At 39.4% G+C, this 16,053-nt stretch overlaps 1 protein-coding gene across 2 annotated transcripts; it reads right to left on the reverse strand.

Moving 5' to 3' along the window:
* Positions 1 to 7,545: 7,545 nt before the first annotated feature.
* Positions 7,546 to 12,475, reverse strand: LOC120315954 (zinc finger protein 501-like). Of its 2 annotated transcripts, none has more exons than XM_039361032.1 (2): positions 12,153 to 12,475; positions 7,546 to 9,517 (listed from the first exon to the last, which is right to left on the reverse strand). In XM_039361032.1, exon 2 carries the CDS (start codon positions 9,508 to 9,510, stop codon positions 8,320 to 8,322), a length of 1,191 nt encoding a protein of 396 aa, XP_039216966.1. In that variant the 5' UTR covers positions 9,511 to 9,517; positions 12,153 to 12,475; the 3' UTR covers positions 7,546 to 8,319. The 2 variants fall into 2 exon arrangements, with proteins under 2 accessions (XP_039216966.1, XP_039216965.1); XM_039361031.1 differs by having other exon boundaries at positions 7,546 to 9,537; positions 12,153 to 12,474.
* Positions 12,476 to 16,053: the final 3,578 nt, after the last annotated feature.

Below are 16,053 nucleotides of genomic sequence, written 5' to 3' on the forward strand. Positions count from 1 at the left end.
TGAATTTAATTTGGCCAGAAGAGTAAAAATGACTAATGTTTAAAATTCTACTGATGCGTGATTTTATAGTAGAATCCAGCTCAAAAATCATCAGATATTAGGTCGGGGTATACATCTAATAAAAGCAAGCAAGGCTGCTATTGAGTACAACTTGCTACTATCTGCACTATCAGTACTTGTTCTCTTTGGCAATAATATTCTTACTCTGTGATTTTCATAGCCTGTGCTAGGAAGGTAATTATATTAATCATATGTGCTATAAGGTTTATATTAGGTTATATATTAACATGATATTTATTTAGATTATTATCATACACAATTATATTATGCTTTAACTTCTCATAAAAGTTAAAATGGTATTCGAACAGCTTCTCGATCTAGTGCTAGTTGACAGTATTCCTAGAAGCAGAAAGCCAAGTGGAATGAGAATTAGGTTATAAATATGGAAAGTTCAAGAAATTCTTGAGATGACTAAATACAGGCTGAATTGAAAAACAGGTGGAATATCTGATGTCTCAAATAATATACGCAGCTGTGTGCAGAATGTACTAATGTTTACTCTTGTGTACAAATATTGAGATCTGAAAACCTGTAATTTTCAGTCAGTGGGGAGATGTCCTAGAAAACTACAAGTACTTGTGTGTTGGGTTCTTAGTGGGTTTACGTGCTATGAATTGCTGTGCTAAGGGCTCACGAAATAGCTGAGTTATTATTGTACTGCACTACTGGCCAGTTAACAGCTCATTTGGAGATCAAACTGAATTCAGCATTCAGTGATGGCAAAACAACAGGGAAAGATCAAGAAAATACTAGGAAGAAAGAATGGAGCATTGAAGCTGGAGAGTAAGAGAAGTTGCTATAACAGGATCAGTGAGCTATTAAGAAGCAGTATGGTTTGGGATTGCTTAATTTCCTACCATGCCATGCTGGACTGGAGTCTTGAGTAACTTTTATGTGGGACACGGGGAACGGGGGTGGAGTTGGTGAAGACATCTGCTTGGCTAAGAAATCCAACCTTCAATCTGAATATAAAGGAGTAATATTAGGTAGAAAATGAACTTTGGTTGTGTTACATTACCTAATTATTGTTATGCTTTTTTTTATCCAATCTCTATTTTTGATCAGCTCAAAGCAGCATGCCTACCCAATGTGCCTAGCTTCTAATTTTCACACAACAATCGGTGTTGTGGGTAAAGGTGGTTGGGCTGAAAGATATAATTGGCCCAAATTCTCCGGCTGCCTTCCATGGCTAAGAGTGGACTATAATTCACACTCTCCTGCTTTCTAGTCCAGCACCTTAACCATTATATACCAACCGCAATTTATTATTTATTTTTATTATATATTTGGGAGGTAGGAGCTGTGTAAGTTGTGCAAACCCCACTGGTTCTGTATGATGTGCGAGTCAATAAAATACATTAACTCAGCATGGACAAATACGGTCATCTTTCTAAATCCTTTGAATTATCCTTGTTATTATGTCATCTATAGTATACTATACTTTTCACCACTATACTACAACTGGGAGAAAAGCTGTCAATTTTTAGTTTCTTCCTGTTGTCAGACAATATTAGGGGTTTTTTTTCCTACCAGTGCAGGTTCCACTTTTTTTTTTTTTTTTTTTGATCAACCAAGTATGAACTGAGAGTGATTGTCCCAAAGTCACCTAGCTGGCTTTCATGCCTAAATTGGGACTGGAACTCATAGTCTCCTGGTTTCTAACCCAGTACTTTAAACACTAAACTGGAAAAAAAGTGAAGAATAGAATATTTTACAACAACAGGGTAGGAATTAGGATACAGCAGTATCTTACCTTGCTCATATCCACCAGTTAGCAGAAACACCTACCGTAGTAGTGCTGTCTTCTTAAGAATGGTCAGAAGGTGCTAGTGTGCGTATAGAAAACCCATAGCCAAAATCCAGAGGCAGTTCATTGCTCTGAGATTCTACTGCCAGATTCTGCTGTTCACTCCTCTGTCACCCCTAAATTAGCCTGCAAATACAGGAATTGGGTCTGCTTGTCAGCGGTTTCAATGGGAAATGGTGTACTTTTCTGCTCCAACATCTTCTACAAATGTCCTCTCCCAAGATGCTACTATCCCTGTTGGGCAATATCTCTGGATGGTCTGCTGCAGCCTGTGCAAGCTCAGGAGAGCATGTCCCACTCCATATCTCTCAAACATTTATACACCCTGTGTTACATGTCAGTGTTTTCATCTCAGAGCAGCATTGGAGCCAAATCTTTTCCAAGAGATAAAATCCAGAACGTGATAAACAGAGAGACAATATAATACATTAATTACAGTAATTAGGCTTCAGTTAAGGAGGTGGAATGGTTATTCACATGAAATGCAAAGCTACTTAGCTTGATTAATGGGAATGAATGTGCTACCTCTTTATCTCCATCTTGGAATAGCTCCTTAATTGTGGTTGATAGTTTTCCATACTGTACCTGTAACACAATTTCGGGCAGCTGCCAATTTTGCTTCACAGGATCTGAAAGATCGATTGTCACTTCCAAATTCAGGCGAGTATTAATAGGAAATCTCTATAGGTTCATGTATGTACAGTTATGTGGAAATCACTGAGCATAATTAAAGACTTGCATGAAATAAGACAAAGATGTAGTTGTATGAATTTTCCTGGTTACCAGCCTGAGTGATTTAGTATGTTTTGTGAACCAGAAATTTAAATTACTCTTCATTACAAAGCTTATAGTTACTATTTCTCAATCTAATCTAATTTACAGGATAATTGTGAAGATAAAGTAGGAGGTGAGCTATGCATCCTTCCGTAAGATACTTTTGAAGATAATAAAGATAAATAAGAACTGACCAAGGTTTATTCTAAGGCAAGCTTGTTAGAGCTTTAAATGTTTTCCAACTGAGGCTTAACTTCTGAGCAAGAATGTTCTGAAGTTTATGTTTTCACTCATATGGCTAGTTCACTTCGGCCTCTGGACATATTGTCTGAATTTGCTTCAAGGGAAATGAAGTAATAACTCATTTCACTTAGCTGATGCTCCCGCCTCTGGCACAGCTTTCGTATAATCTGCTTTTCTGAACAGAAATAGTGCTTGAAAATATAAAAACAGCATTACAGAAAATTTATTGAAAGAAGGGCCTTTCAGGGACAGTTGATTTGGCATTCTGCTAGTTTGTAATTTTTTTTATTTTTTTAAACATTTCATAACACTTTAAGCAGTTTTGGGTAGATGAATTAGCTTGATCAGTGAACTATCAGAATGAAGTCTGGTATATACAATGGCTCAATGCAGTACTTTAAAACTGAATTAAAAATACATTTGCTGTGTTCACATAACAATCAATGCCCAACAAGTTTTTTAAAAAATCACATATTGTTTAAAGTGGTAGTGTAGTTCATAGGAAGTTAAGACTGTGTCTGGATTTCTACAAGAGGCTGAATCATAAATTCCCCTCAACTATTATATCCTAATTCCGTGGTGGCGAACCTATGGCACGCGTGCCACAGGTGGCACGCGGAGCCCTCTGTGGGCACGCTCACTGTTGCCCCAGTCCTAGGCCTTCAGCTGGGTTTTATAAAACCTTTTCGCTTTGGGCCTCCATCACCGTGTGCCAAAAAAAAAAAGGTTCAATCAATCAATTTCAACTTCTAGCGGGAAAAAAAAAGATCTCGCAATGTTGGAATTGATTGATTGAACTTTTTAGTCCCACCCAGTCTGCCATTACCACTGCAGCCACACCCACCCAATGGGCCATGCCCACCCAATGGGCCACACCCACCCAATGGGCCACACCCACCCAGCACCCGACAATACATAAGTGGGTTTTGGGCTGCAGTTTGGGCACTTGGTCTCTAAAAGGTTCACCATCACTGCCCTAGTCTAACAAAGTTGTGCGGACCCAGCCATTCAGTATACTATACTGTACGTCCAATTTTAATGCTGAGTATTCCATCCTCCGTATATTTTCAAAGGAGGAAGGGGAAAAAATGCAATATCCTGCCTTTGATATTTGTAGGCAAAACTGGTATCAGAATTAAATCATACCAGTTCCAAGAAGGTTCCACACCCATTTGCCCTATTCAGGTGACCCTGAATAGATAAATTTCCCAAGTGGCCTCAACAACTCTCCAAAAGAGTGCTAACCACCAGATGATTGTAAAGAATATAAATCCTTCCATTCTCCACCATTCAGTCAGAACTGAAGATGCTTCTTGGATGAGAAGTGAAACGTCTTCAGGGAAGAACAAAGGAAGTCCAGTTGCCTTTTGAAAAAGCACCTTTGGGACAGCCATGACCTGAATCTCCATAGATATTTATCAGAATTAAAGCAGTGTGCATATGTGAATTTTAAACAGTAGCTTGATTTCTGTGTTCAGCTTTAAACCAGGATAAAGTATAGCACAGTGTGATAACCTTCTTTATGTAGTACAAAAATGATAATATTTGCTATGTACATTTACCATATGGGCCTCCATTTAAATTTCCATTCCCTTTGAACTCCTTCGTTATTCTGTAGAAGTGGCAAACAATGCAAAAATAGATTATAATACAGTACATTAAGTGAACTTTTCTAACACTGTGCTTGACTAGTTATTTCAAGTACTTTGAATGATTATTAAGTACAAAATCCACCTTATGAGGCTTTTACAGAATTCTCCTAACTAGTGCTTGAATTAATCATTAAAAGCATACTTTGTTTTGGAAAAAGTTAGGAACTGGTGTATCCAAAGAGTGAGATTCAAAATTGTGTTGCAGGAAATATAAGACCAATGGAAGATGGTTTGAATTCTGACCCATACATCATATATTTGATACAATTCACCATATCCTGGTACAATTTACTCAAGGGATTAAATACATATTTTATGTCGCTATTATATGATGCACCCTCCAATTTTCCTTTCCTCATCAACATCAATCTAATTAACGTATTGCAAACAAGACTAAGATGATTTGCCCCTTTCAATTTAAAACAAAATCAACTATACTATGGAACATTTGCTGCAATACATCAGAAGTAGAAATACAGGATTGGGGAGCCTCAACTATTTTTTTAATTCTACAACCATTCTATTTCTTGTGTTTGAAATGCTGTACACTTGCCTTCCTTTATATACATATCTTGGACAAAGTCTCTGCAAATATACTGAACTTACTTCTGAAAAAGCACGGATGGGCATGCACTGCATGGTACAAATCACTGGTAAGCATATGGCACGTACATATTTTAGGAGTGTTAACACGTCATCTTTTTTGATGTTCAAGAACCAAGAAAAACAAAAACCACAACACACTTCTCAATACCAGAAACGATATTGGGTACTCTTTTGCAAAGTACAAGCAGAAGAATATATCTGAACCATAATGGGACGGAGCTCATTCTGATATAAAATGGAGCAAGGCTTTAAAGGGCAAAGGAGAGAAACATTCAAATACTACTTTAGGTATTCTGCAGCCATCCAAATTGAGGCATCGCTCTTTTTTCTCTTTGTTTCTCGGAAAATGAATCTTCCATCTGCTCCTCCACTGAAATTAGGGTCAGCTTTCAGTTGCCTCAAGGGAAGGCAAGAGCTTCTCTTGCTCCTGTTCATAACAGACTTGTATACTGTTCTGAAGGTTTTACTCCTTCCCTGTGATTTTCCTCAGGTAAAGAGGAGATAGGTGACAAGCCTATTACGGCCATCCCCTTTCCTGGCTTCTCACTCCCCAATTACCATAGTTCTGTCAGTGCCAAGGAAGATTTCCATAGTCAGAAGCCCTCTCTTATTCTAATAAGTTTCTTTCAGGAAAATAACTGAAAATTTTCTGCTGCTAAAGTTATCCCTCCAGTATGTGGATAGCTGCCTTCCTTATGCAGGTTCTAATCATCTAGGGGCATCTTTATTTTGTAAAGACCTTTCTAAATAGGGCAATACTCACAAAGAAATATAGGTAGTCCTTGAGTTACAACTGTAATGGAGGTTGCCCATCACTGTCAGAAGTCAATATGATCTCTAAATGAACGGCCTCATTAACGACCCCCTATCTCTGCTTTTCCCAATACATTCATTAAATGAATGCACAGGTCATTAAGTGGGGTGTCTCAGAAGTGGGGGAGACTTTGGGAGGCCTAATGCAGGCAAAACCCCACCTGCATTGGACCTCCCAAGGGCTCTCTCTACCCCGATACCCCATGCTCCACTTTCCACCTTTAGGGTCCCCCACAGCCCTATGGGCCTCCTCCTCATCTCAGCCCATCACAATTGCACACTTGCCTTTCAAAAACCCTCAGAGCTAAGGAGGTCAAGGTAGGGAAGGAGGACAGGCTGAATCCGTTCCTGATCCACGTGGCAGAATCAAGAAGAAATTCTGCCAGCTTTCCTTTTATTGTTCGCTTCCCCCAACATTAGCTGCACTAGCATCAAACTAGTGTAGCTAACACTGGGGGAGGTAAGACCAGTGATAAAATGAAAACTTGTCAGGATTTCTTTTCCTCAATTGTGCTCATGGCCTAGCAAAGGCCCAGCAACAGAGCGCCTGTCCTCCTTCCCCACCCTGACTTCTGAATCTCTTGGAAAGATGGCAAAGCAGGCCCAGCACCTGAGGGGACTTGGCAGGGCAGGATGGGGGGTGGGGGGAGAGAAATAGGTGGGTGGACACACTGCAACATCTCTGGTTGGTCAGTCCGTGGGGGCACTGCAGGCACCGTAACTTTGGAACGAGGCTGTATGTAACTTTTTTTTTGGGGGGGGGGGTCTGCTGTAACTTCAAATGGTCGACCTGTCATACCTCAAGGACTACCTGTATTAGAAGAAGTCCCTTGCATTTTCCCATTAAGGGGTGTGAAAATTATCCCAAACCCAAGGAGAAACACAGTAATAGTTTGCTTATGGAGCACATTTCAACTGTTCAAGTTGTATTACCCTTGTCACAACTTTATAAACCCCATATTGCAAATTTCACAGGGCTGACTTATACCAAGAGAATACTTGCCGAAGGCCACCAAGCAGTGGCGGGACTGAAACCGAAGCCTTTCCGATGCATAGTTCAGTCTTTTAGCCACTGTCCTATTGTCACTTGAGAAACAGAGAAATCTACTCCAAAATGTTCCATAAACTCCACTAAAAAGTAAAAAAAAAAAAAAAAGGAATAGAAAAATAATTGCACTGATAATTTAAACCTCTGATATTGTCCTACAAGCCTACAAACGCGTGGCAGTGACCAGGCTACGTAAGATGCCAGATTGCTCTTCACTAATACCAAGAAAGACCATCTGCTTTTTGTGCTTCTGAGGGCGTAACATGACATCCGTGGAGACAGGTGCCAAGAACTGGAGCTTATATCAGTTCAGCTGTTTCACCCAGCACTTTTATTCCGATTAGCAGTACTGCTCTATAGCAACAGTCTTTCTCACTCATGTTACCCAAGATGTTTTAAGCTGAAAAAGCAAAGGATTAAATCCAGGACCTGCTGCATACAAGAATGTGCTCCCAGCAAGTATTCTATGACTTCCCACCCCCCCACACACCCATCCACCCACCCGCCAGCTTTGGGAACAGCCACAATGAAGAGTCACCAAGCACAGGGTGATCAAGTTTATAACTCAGATCCCAAGCCGTGAAGTTTCCATAGTCTGCTGTTAAAAAAAATAAAGGTGGGTCAAGGAAGTAGACTAAATCCAGATGGCTTCTCTGCCATATGACACCCCCAAATGGACAAAGTAAAGCAGGTTTTTCTCACATGCAAATTTCCATTGGCTTTAAATAGTGGCAAGCATGAAACCACGAAGCAGTCTACTGGAGGATGTATGCCAATTTCATGTGGCAATATATTTTTATATGCATTACAAGTAAGAGAGGTTGCTGTCTTCACAGAGTTTGATACGAGTGTTAATTGTTTTCCCTTCACTGCTATCAACACAACTTCACAGCTTCCAATTCTTTCACTGTGGAAACCTGAGGGATACTAGAAGGTTAAGATATTCTCAGAATCCAGGAAGAAGGAAGGGCTGATATGCCTAAAGGTGTTTGAAATAGGATGTCATTTTCAAAATCATAACAAGGAAAGATATGAATTATCCAGGGAAGATTCTAAGATCCTACCGGTATTAGAGTCTTGGATGGAAAGGAGGGAATCTAGAAAGAGGATCTTAACCAGTGCCAGAGAAGTAAAAATTGCAAAGGCATCCTGGCAACATATCCAAATCTTTTTATACTCTTGCAGGTTAAGTTCAAGGGATTTGGACAAATGATCCTTCAGGAGATGAGGAACAGATCACTGTTTGAGACATCTATCACTAAATTCTTTAGGGGCTGTAATAAGAGAGGAACTTGCAGGCAATTCTTCTTTAGAAATTACCCGATGTGGGTTTTTTGATGCCTAGTCAGATGTGAATTCCGGTTAAATCTCTTCCCACACCTGAGGCACATGTAAGGTTTCTCGCCCGTGTGGATTCGCTGGTGCTTCTTGAGACATGAGCTTTGGCTGAAGCATTTGCCGCACTCTGAGCATTTGTAGGGCTTCTCTCCTGTATGAATCCTTTGATGCTGGATCAGATCAGAGATCCCACGGTAATTTTTCCCACACTCAGAACACAGATAAGGTTTTTCTCCTGTGTGGATTCTCTTATGAACAACAAGATGAGAGCTTTGGGTAAAGCATTCGCCACATTCTCTGCAAATATAAGGTTTCTCTGCAGTGTGTATTCTCAAGTGTCTGATAAGGTGGGAGCTGACCAGAAAACCTTTTAAACAGACAGGACAGCCAAAAGGCTTTTCTCCTGTGTGGATTCTTTGATGAGCAACAAGATTAGAGCTCACACTAAAACTCTTCCCACAGTCAGGGCATTTATACGGTTTCTCTCCAGTGTGTATTCTCTGATGTGCAATCAGGGTTGAGCTCTGGGAAAAGCTCTTTCCACACTCGGGACACGTGTAAGGTTTCTCTCCTGCATGAATCCTTTGGTGCTTCACAAGGGCTGAGCTGTCACTGAAACGTTTCAAGCATTCACGGCAAACGTAAGGTTTTTCTCCAGTGTGGGTTCTTCGGTGTCTGATAAGAGGCGAACACCGCTTAAAGATTTTTCCACAGTCGGGGCACTTATAGATTCTTCCACCCTTCCGGGCTGTGGCTTGGTTGGGTTCCCCGACAGCTCCTGCCCGTGGCATGGTTTTACAATGTCTCTTTCTTGGAATATAACTTGGGATCTCGGGACCAAGTTCATTGTCACAGGGTATTTCATCCCCTTGGATTTGAAAAACATTGATTTCATATTCTTCCAACAGGGAAGTTTCTTCTGGAAGAAGTATCTCCTCTTTTATTAGATTTTCTTCTTCCTCTGGGAGAATCACCTCTATTTTCACCAGATTTTCCTCATCCTCTTCTTCCTCCTCCTCTTCCTCCTCCTCCTCAAATATTTTCTCTTCTTTCACCAGGTATTCTTCATCCTCTCCAACTGGGAACATTTCCTCCTCTTTTACCAAGTTATCCTCCTCCTCTGATAGAATTTCCTCCTCTTTCACCAAGTTATCTTCTTCGCTCATCATCTTGAACCTGTTTGAACAAAAGGATTCCTGAAATATACAAGCCAGAGCATCAGCAAGCTGAAGTTAGGAAATCAGGAGCATAAGGGGGTGGGGGATGGGAGTAGGCCAGGGTAGGCAATCTTGGCTTTTTTATGACTCGTGGACTTCAATTCCCAGAATTCCTGAGCCAGCCAATTGAAGTCCATGAGTCATAAAAGAGCCAAGGTTGCCTACCCCTGGAGTAGCCAAACAAAAGATAAAAAAATTAAGCGAGAGGAAACAGATTAAAGAAATCACTCCTATAAGCTTTTATTCAATCAACCCTTACTATCTAAAGCAGGATTTGGCACCTTTCAAGTCTATTTCCTTCTTAAAAATGGGTAAAATTCTATGACTCGGTCCCATGATTCAATAGCATTATATTGTACTTTAAAAAACCCTATTATCTCAGTAATTTGTACAACAGCCCTGTAAGATGGATCTTTTGTTGCAAATTATGCAACCAACAAGTAATATTTTGCCTAAGATCAAAAACTGACTAGAAAAGCTGGCTGAACTTTCTTGAGCTCAAGAGTGTGTTTTTGTACTATTACAGGGTGACCAATGGCTGATCAAAGAAAATTTAACTAAGGCAATATTGTGAAGCACAACATTTCAGAATGTGCTAGGAAGTTCCTGAGTCAAATATAAACAAGCCATAAACTCATAGCCTTGTAATCACTTAAATGTGGTTGTAAATTGCGTAAAAAATAGTAGGACTTATTTCTAAGGAAGCATATTCAGGATTGTATTGTACTTGGCCTTAAGTATGCTCAAGACCTTCTCTTTCCAAATAAGTAAATATGGAAATATCTAATGAAATATCTGATGAATTTATAGGATTATTCTAAGGATCAGAGTGATCACACAGATCATAAGTGTATATTTATTATAATATTATTATTATTACATTATTATCATTACTATATTATTATTTACAGCTAGGGTCATCCCAGAGCAAACTGAAATTATGCTGCTGAAATTTGGCCACAAAATTACCTGATTTCCAAGACATGATATTTGACTTAAAAATGGAAATACATTTTTTAGGAAATAAGAAGGTGAAAGATTCCCATTCTCATTCTTAAAAACTTTCAAAAGATCAAATATAAAGAAAATTATGATCTAAAAATGTTCAGTTCTCTACTTCCAAATGATGTCAAAAACCTCCTTGACCCCTTAGCTGGCTGGGTTGATGGACTTGGGTCCCCAATCTCTAAAGCTGTCTGTTCTGAATTTTAAGATACATGCTATAGGAATACAGCCCTCAGACATCTAGTTCTTCATTGTCTTGACAAGGTCATTTGCAGGAAACTCATGTGTTTCAGTCCCTTGACCTTGAAAGAAATCTAAAAGAAATCTCACTGAGTGCTTCTGTCAAAATTGACTTGAAGCATGCCACATCAAAGGGAAATTGTATAGCCCAACCTATTTGAACTCACTAATTGCCATTTAGGGGCAATTTAAACAATCCCATAAAATGGAACCATTGTTAGAGAATCCTTTTTCCCGCCTTAAAGTATAAATATGGGTTAACCTTTTTCAATCTGCTGCCCTTCAGAAATGTTATTGTAGCTCACAGCTAACATGATCCTACCTAGACTATTCTGGCTGGGAAATCTGGAAGCTTCTGTTATACAACTCCTAGAAGAAAAGAAGTGGCTGGCTTAGGATGGTAGAACTTTCATTCATCCATTTTTTTTTATTTTTTTTATTGAAAATTTATAAGATTTTACAATACAAAAACAAAACAGTTTTCCCCATCCCTCCCCAACCCTCCCCTTCCCTCCCCCCCCCCACTATCCCAGAGCTGGATATAGGCTTAATTAGAATTTCTTCAAAAAATCTTAAGAAAAGTATAAAATATAAATAAATCTAGATACATTACTTAAACAAATTGCTAAATAATTAACAACAATATATATGTAAAAAAAAGAAAAACATAAATACCAGGAAAAAAAAAAGAAATACATAAAAAATATGAAAAGAAAATTAACTTTTCAATATAAGTTATAAAACTATAAACAAATCTAAATACATTACTTAAACAAGTTATAAAATAATTAAAGGTAATATATATATATATATATATAAAAAGAAAAATAGAAAAGAGGAAAGAAGAAAATAATAATAATAAAAAGAAAAAAAAGGGAAAAAAAAGTTTGGCTTTTCAAGAAAATTGGCTTTTCAATATTTTCATTCATCCATTTGTATAATGACTCATCCTGCATTCTTGGGTCCTATTTATGTTCGTTCTATTTATTTTTAAAAGATTTTGATTCCAAACAAATATCTATGAAGATTGGAAGTATTTCATGCAACCTATCTATTGACGACATAACGGTGGAGGAAAGATGTACTCTATTTCCCCTCCCCCCCTTCTTTCATATTCAGGGGTTGAGCCCTGACATTCAAGGTAACCTATCTGCCACTTCGTTCGGCTTATTCCCTTAAATTCAATGAAAATTGCCCTCAGAAAACGTGTGAGGACAGCAAACGAAGAGGGCTCGGTGCAGCCTTCGTCACGAACAATGCACTCCCATCCCTTTCTCTCCGCGCCTAAAATAAAATATAGTTATATTTATTGGATTTCCCCCACCACCACATCATTACCAAATGGTTACCTGTGGGTGCTCAAGAGTTAATAGCTGCAGCGCCCCGGGAAAGCGAACCGATCCCAAAACCTGCGATCAGCGTCTACTCCCGGCCCAGATCATTCGGGGCTGGGTGGGCCTAAATCTCAATGGGCGCGATTCTGCAAGTGCTTCGCGATGCACTTTCGACGTTAAAGTAACTCAGGGGACTAAATGAGAACACACACAAATGAATACACGAGTGGGACCGCGGGCCGCCTCTCTCCTTTTGTTCTTTCTTTTTCCCCACCCCGGATCTATTCCTCCGGATTCGTCCGCCGTTGCTGGCCACGCACAGCCCCGCGATCTTGAGCCAACCCCTTCCTGTGCCGTTACAGTTTCTAAGCCGGACTGCAACCATCTACGCTTCCGCAGCTGAACCGCTCCTCGAGTCTCCCGTGAAAAAAACAAACGAACTGATTTTTAAGGAGCTGGACAGAAGTCCTGGAGCGGGTTGCCGCTTCACGTGTCAGCAGGTTTCTTTATCAGACACGTGTGTGTGAATAGAGGACAAGGTTCGCGTGCCTTTTAAAATTGTGGTTGGTTAAGCAAAAGACGGGCTTCGCATATCGCACGAAACCGAAGACAAGCCGTGTTTAGGTTTAGCGCAGTGTATGAATCCAGTCATTAAAACGCTGTGGTAGAATCAGGTTAAAGAAGGGAGGCAAATGATTTTCCGTTGTAAGGGTTCTCAAGTTACCTCTCCTTGTTTTTGGCGACTCTTCTTGTCAACTTTCAGATCGCCCGTCTTCACTTGAGGAGAGAAAAACTTAATTCATCGTGTGAAACAACTGACTATCAGAATTTCCACCATTCCAAAATAAATTAGGGAATCCACAACGCCAATTAAATTTTTATCTATATATCACAGGATCCTTCTGGGAAGTTCATAAACAGAGTAGAGATGTGATGGTTACTTCCAGCGTTTAGTTCTACAGATACATAGAGATTATAAAGGCTTTTTAAAGTTTTGCATGATGTAGGGAAAATCAGTAGAGAGACTTCATAATTTTAAGACTTGAAATGAGAAATTATTAATAAAGAGTCTTGGACAAATTAACTCTCCTCCCAATTCCCCTGCATAATAAATATTTCGAAGGATTTCTGTGTGGTAAACAGCTTCCAGTAATTTCTAATATTTCATTTTGTGCTTTTCATATTCTTTGCAAATGATTTCCAGATTACTTAATGGACAGCCTGTGCAAGTCTATCAAATCTGGGCATTATCCTAATTATAATGACCTATTATCAGTGTTATTCTTGATATATAGAAAATAAGTTTATTATCTGTTTCTCTCCACTTCTAATTTTTAGCAGATTTTTTTTTCTTTGCTACTTTATAAAAGTTAACTTCAACAAAAAATAAAGTGGATTAATGGATGACATAAAACAATAGGTCCTTCAATTTATCAGTCTTGAAAACAAGAAAAGAATCTTCATTCTTTTCTGTCTCCCATTCTTTCAGGCAATGGTCTCATACTTGAGTATTGTTCTTGCAAGGAAAAATCTGGCATTATCAAGAGAGTCTAATTACTTGGTGCCATTTCTTGAGCCATTACCTTTTCAGATATTCAGGTTAGGGCTACCATATCTGGGCAGCAGTAAATAAACGTTTCCCATTGAAGAGATGAAAAGAAAGTACAATAAATGCCAGCTGAAGATTATAATTACTGCATCTCCCCAGGCAGTCTGGCTGGATAGGGCAGACCTGATGGGAAAAGCTTAAACTGTACTAAATGTGTCTTTTATTATGAAAATGAAGTCTGCTCCTGTTCTTAGGACTCACTGCCGTTGCAGTTCTTGGGTTAGGGAAGAGGCAGGGGAGCAAAAGGCAACATACTTCCTGCTTACGATTTGCATGTATGTATGGAAGAATCCAGTTTCATTTTAGAGAATAAATTTTATTTAAACCGAGTATTGCAAGCTTAAGATTTCTAGGAACTGCTTTGCAGAGGCTTTTGTTATTTCTGCCATGTTCTGTTCTCTAAGCATTTGTGAAGTGGTTGCACATATGTGCACCAAAAATCTACATGCTGCTCAAGAGGCAACTTCCACATCAACTTAGCCTGCTATTTTTAAAATATCAGAAGCTGACTTTTAAGTTTGGATGTCACGAGTTCTTGGAGTAGCTTGTTACAGCACAATCCTGTGCATATCTACTCAGAAGGGATTGCAGAATTGGTGCTAAAGGAGCTGCTGTCCATTGCCACTTTTCTTCCCTTTTCCTGGCTACTCATGACGAGGGGGCACTTTATTCATAGGGAGGGAAGCTTTTGTGTGAGAGGTGCTGGCTAAAGTAGTGTTTCTACTCTTTCCCAGTGTGAAGGGAAGCAATGGAAGCCTTTCAAAACTTCACTGCTTTATGAAAACTTGGCTGCTGTAATTGTTCATGAATTCTTTGCCTAATCCCTTTTGGACAGTGACACCAGGGCTCTGTGGCCACTTCTAGTCTCTGCGTAGCCTCTTGAGTTATCTCAGTTGGAACAACAGGGTGGTCCTTTTCAACCTATTCCAATATCTAATTTGTGATGAGCTCTGTTGACTCTCGTATTTTTATTCCCATCTGTTTTCCTACAGCTGCCAGCAAAACCCTGTTTTAATTAGCATAAAAAGCACACGCCATACAAAAATATCCATTTTTTTGGGTAGAAATGTGAACTCTGTGTTCAAAATATCTGTATAGCTATTACCACCATGGCACAGGGAAAGATGTACAAATAACCAGTCATTCCTAAATCAGCAGCATTCTTACCTAAACCCTATTGTCAATTTCACCATTCCAAAAAGAGTACAGATGAATGGTTCTAAATCCCTGTTCAGACATGAAGCTCGCTGGGCAACCAAATCCTTCAAATAAGAATATCGGATATAATCCCAAACATTTTTTCAATATTTTGATATCTACCCCCACATTCCTATTTACTGGGCCATTGATTTCAATACACAAAAACCAAAAGAAATGTTTATGTTGACAAGAGGGTACAAATCAGAACAAAGGGGAGGTCACTTAAATGAAAATTGGTTCTGGGGCTGTAAGATCTTTAAAAAATTCTGCCATGGCTATGCTGGCAATTCTGGGTGTTCTGGTACCAACTCACATGGAAGCCACCAAGTTGAAGAAAGCTGGTGATGCACTCCTGAGCACAGCTTCTGAATAAGGGTTTGCATTCCATCATAATGGACAGGTTAAACAAGGGGTTGGTTCAGCACACCACTCCTCTTGATAGCCCAAAACAGCTCAACATGTTTACAGCCATCTTTTAACATGGGCATAATAATAGTAGTAGTACCGGTAATAGAGTTGGAAGCAACCTTGGAGGTCTTCTAGTCCAACCCCCTACTCAGGCAGGAAACCCTATACCATTTCAGACAAATGGCTGTCCAGTCTCTTCTTAAAAACTTCCAGTGTTGGAGCATTCACAACTTCTGGAAGCAGGTTGTTCCACTGATTAATTGTTCTATCTGTCAGGAATTTCTTCTTACTTCTAGGTTGTTTTTCTCTTTGATTAGTTTCCATCCATTGCTTCTTGTCCTGCCTTCAATTGCTTTGGAGAGTAGCTTGACTCCCTCTTCTTTATGGCAACCCCTGAGATATTGGAACAGTGCTATCATGTCTCCCCTCGTCCTTCTCTTCATTAAACTAGACATACCCAATTCCAGCAATCGGTCTTTATGTTTTAGACTCCAGTCCCCTAATCATCTTTGTTGCTTTTCTCTGTATTCTTTCTAGAGTCTCAACATCTTTCTTACATTGTGGTGACCAAAACTGGATGCAGTATTCCAAGTGTGGTCTTACCAAGGCATTGTAAAGTGATATTGACACTTCACGTGACCTTGATTCTATCTCTTTGTTAATGCAGCCTAGCACTGTGTTGGCTTTTTTGGCAGCTGC

Source organism: Crotalus tigris, unplaced genomic scaffold, assembly GCF_016545835.1.
Source record: "Crotalus tigris isolate CLP2741 ecotype Arizona unplaced genomic scaffold, ASM1654583v1 scf7180000019189.1338056, whole genome shotgun sequence".
In the NCBI taxonomy this organism is placed as follows: domain Eukaryota; kingdom Metazoa; phylum Chordata; class Lepidosauria; order Squamata; family Viperidae; genus Crotalus; species Crotalus tigris.

Excerpts from the sequence above, each read along its gene's own strand:
- LOC120315954 (XM_039361032.1), bottom strand. The coding sequence starts at position 9,510 with ATGATGAGCGAAGAAGATAACTTGGTGAAAGAGGAGGAAATTCTATCA.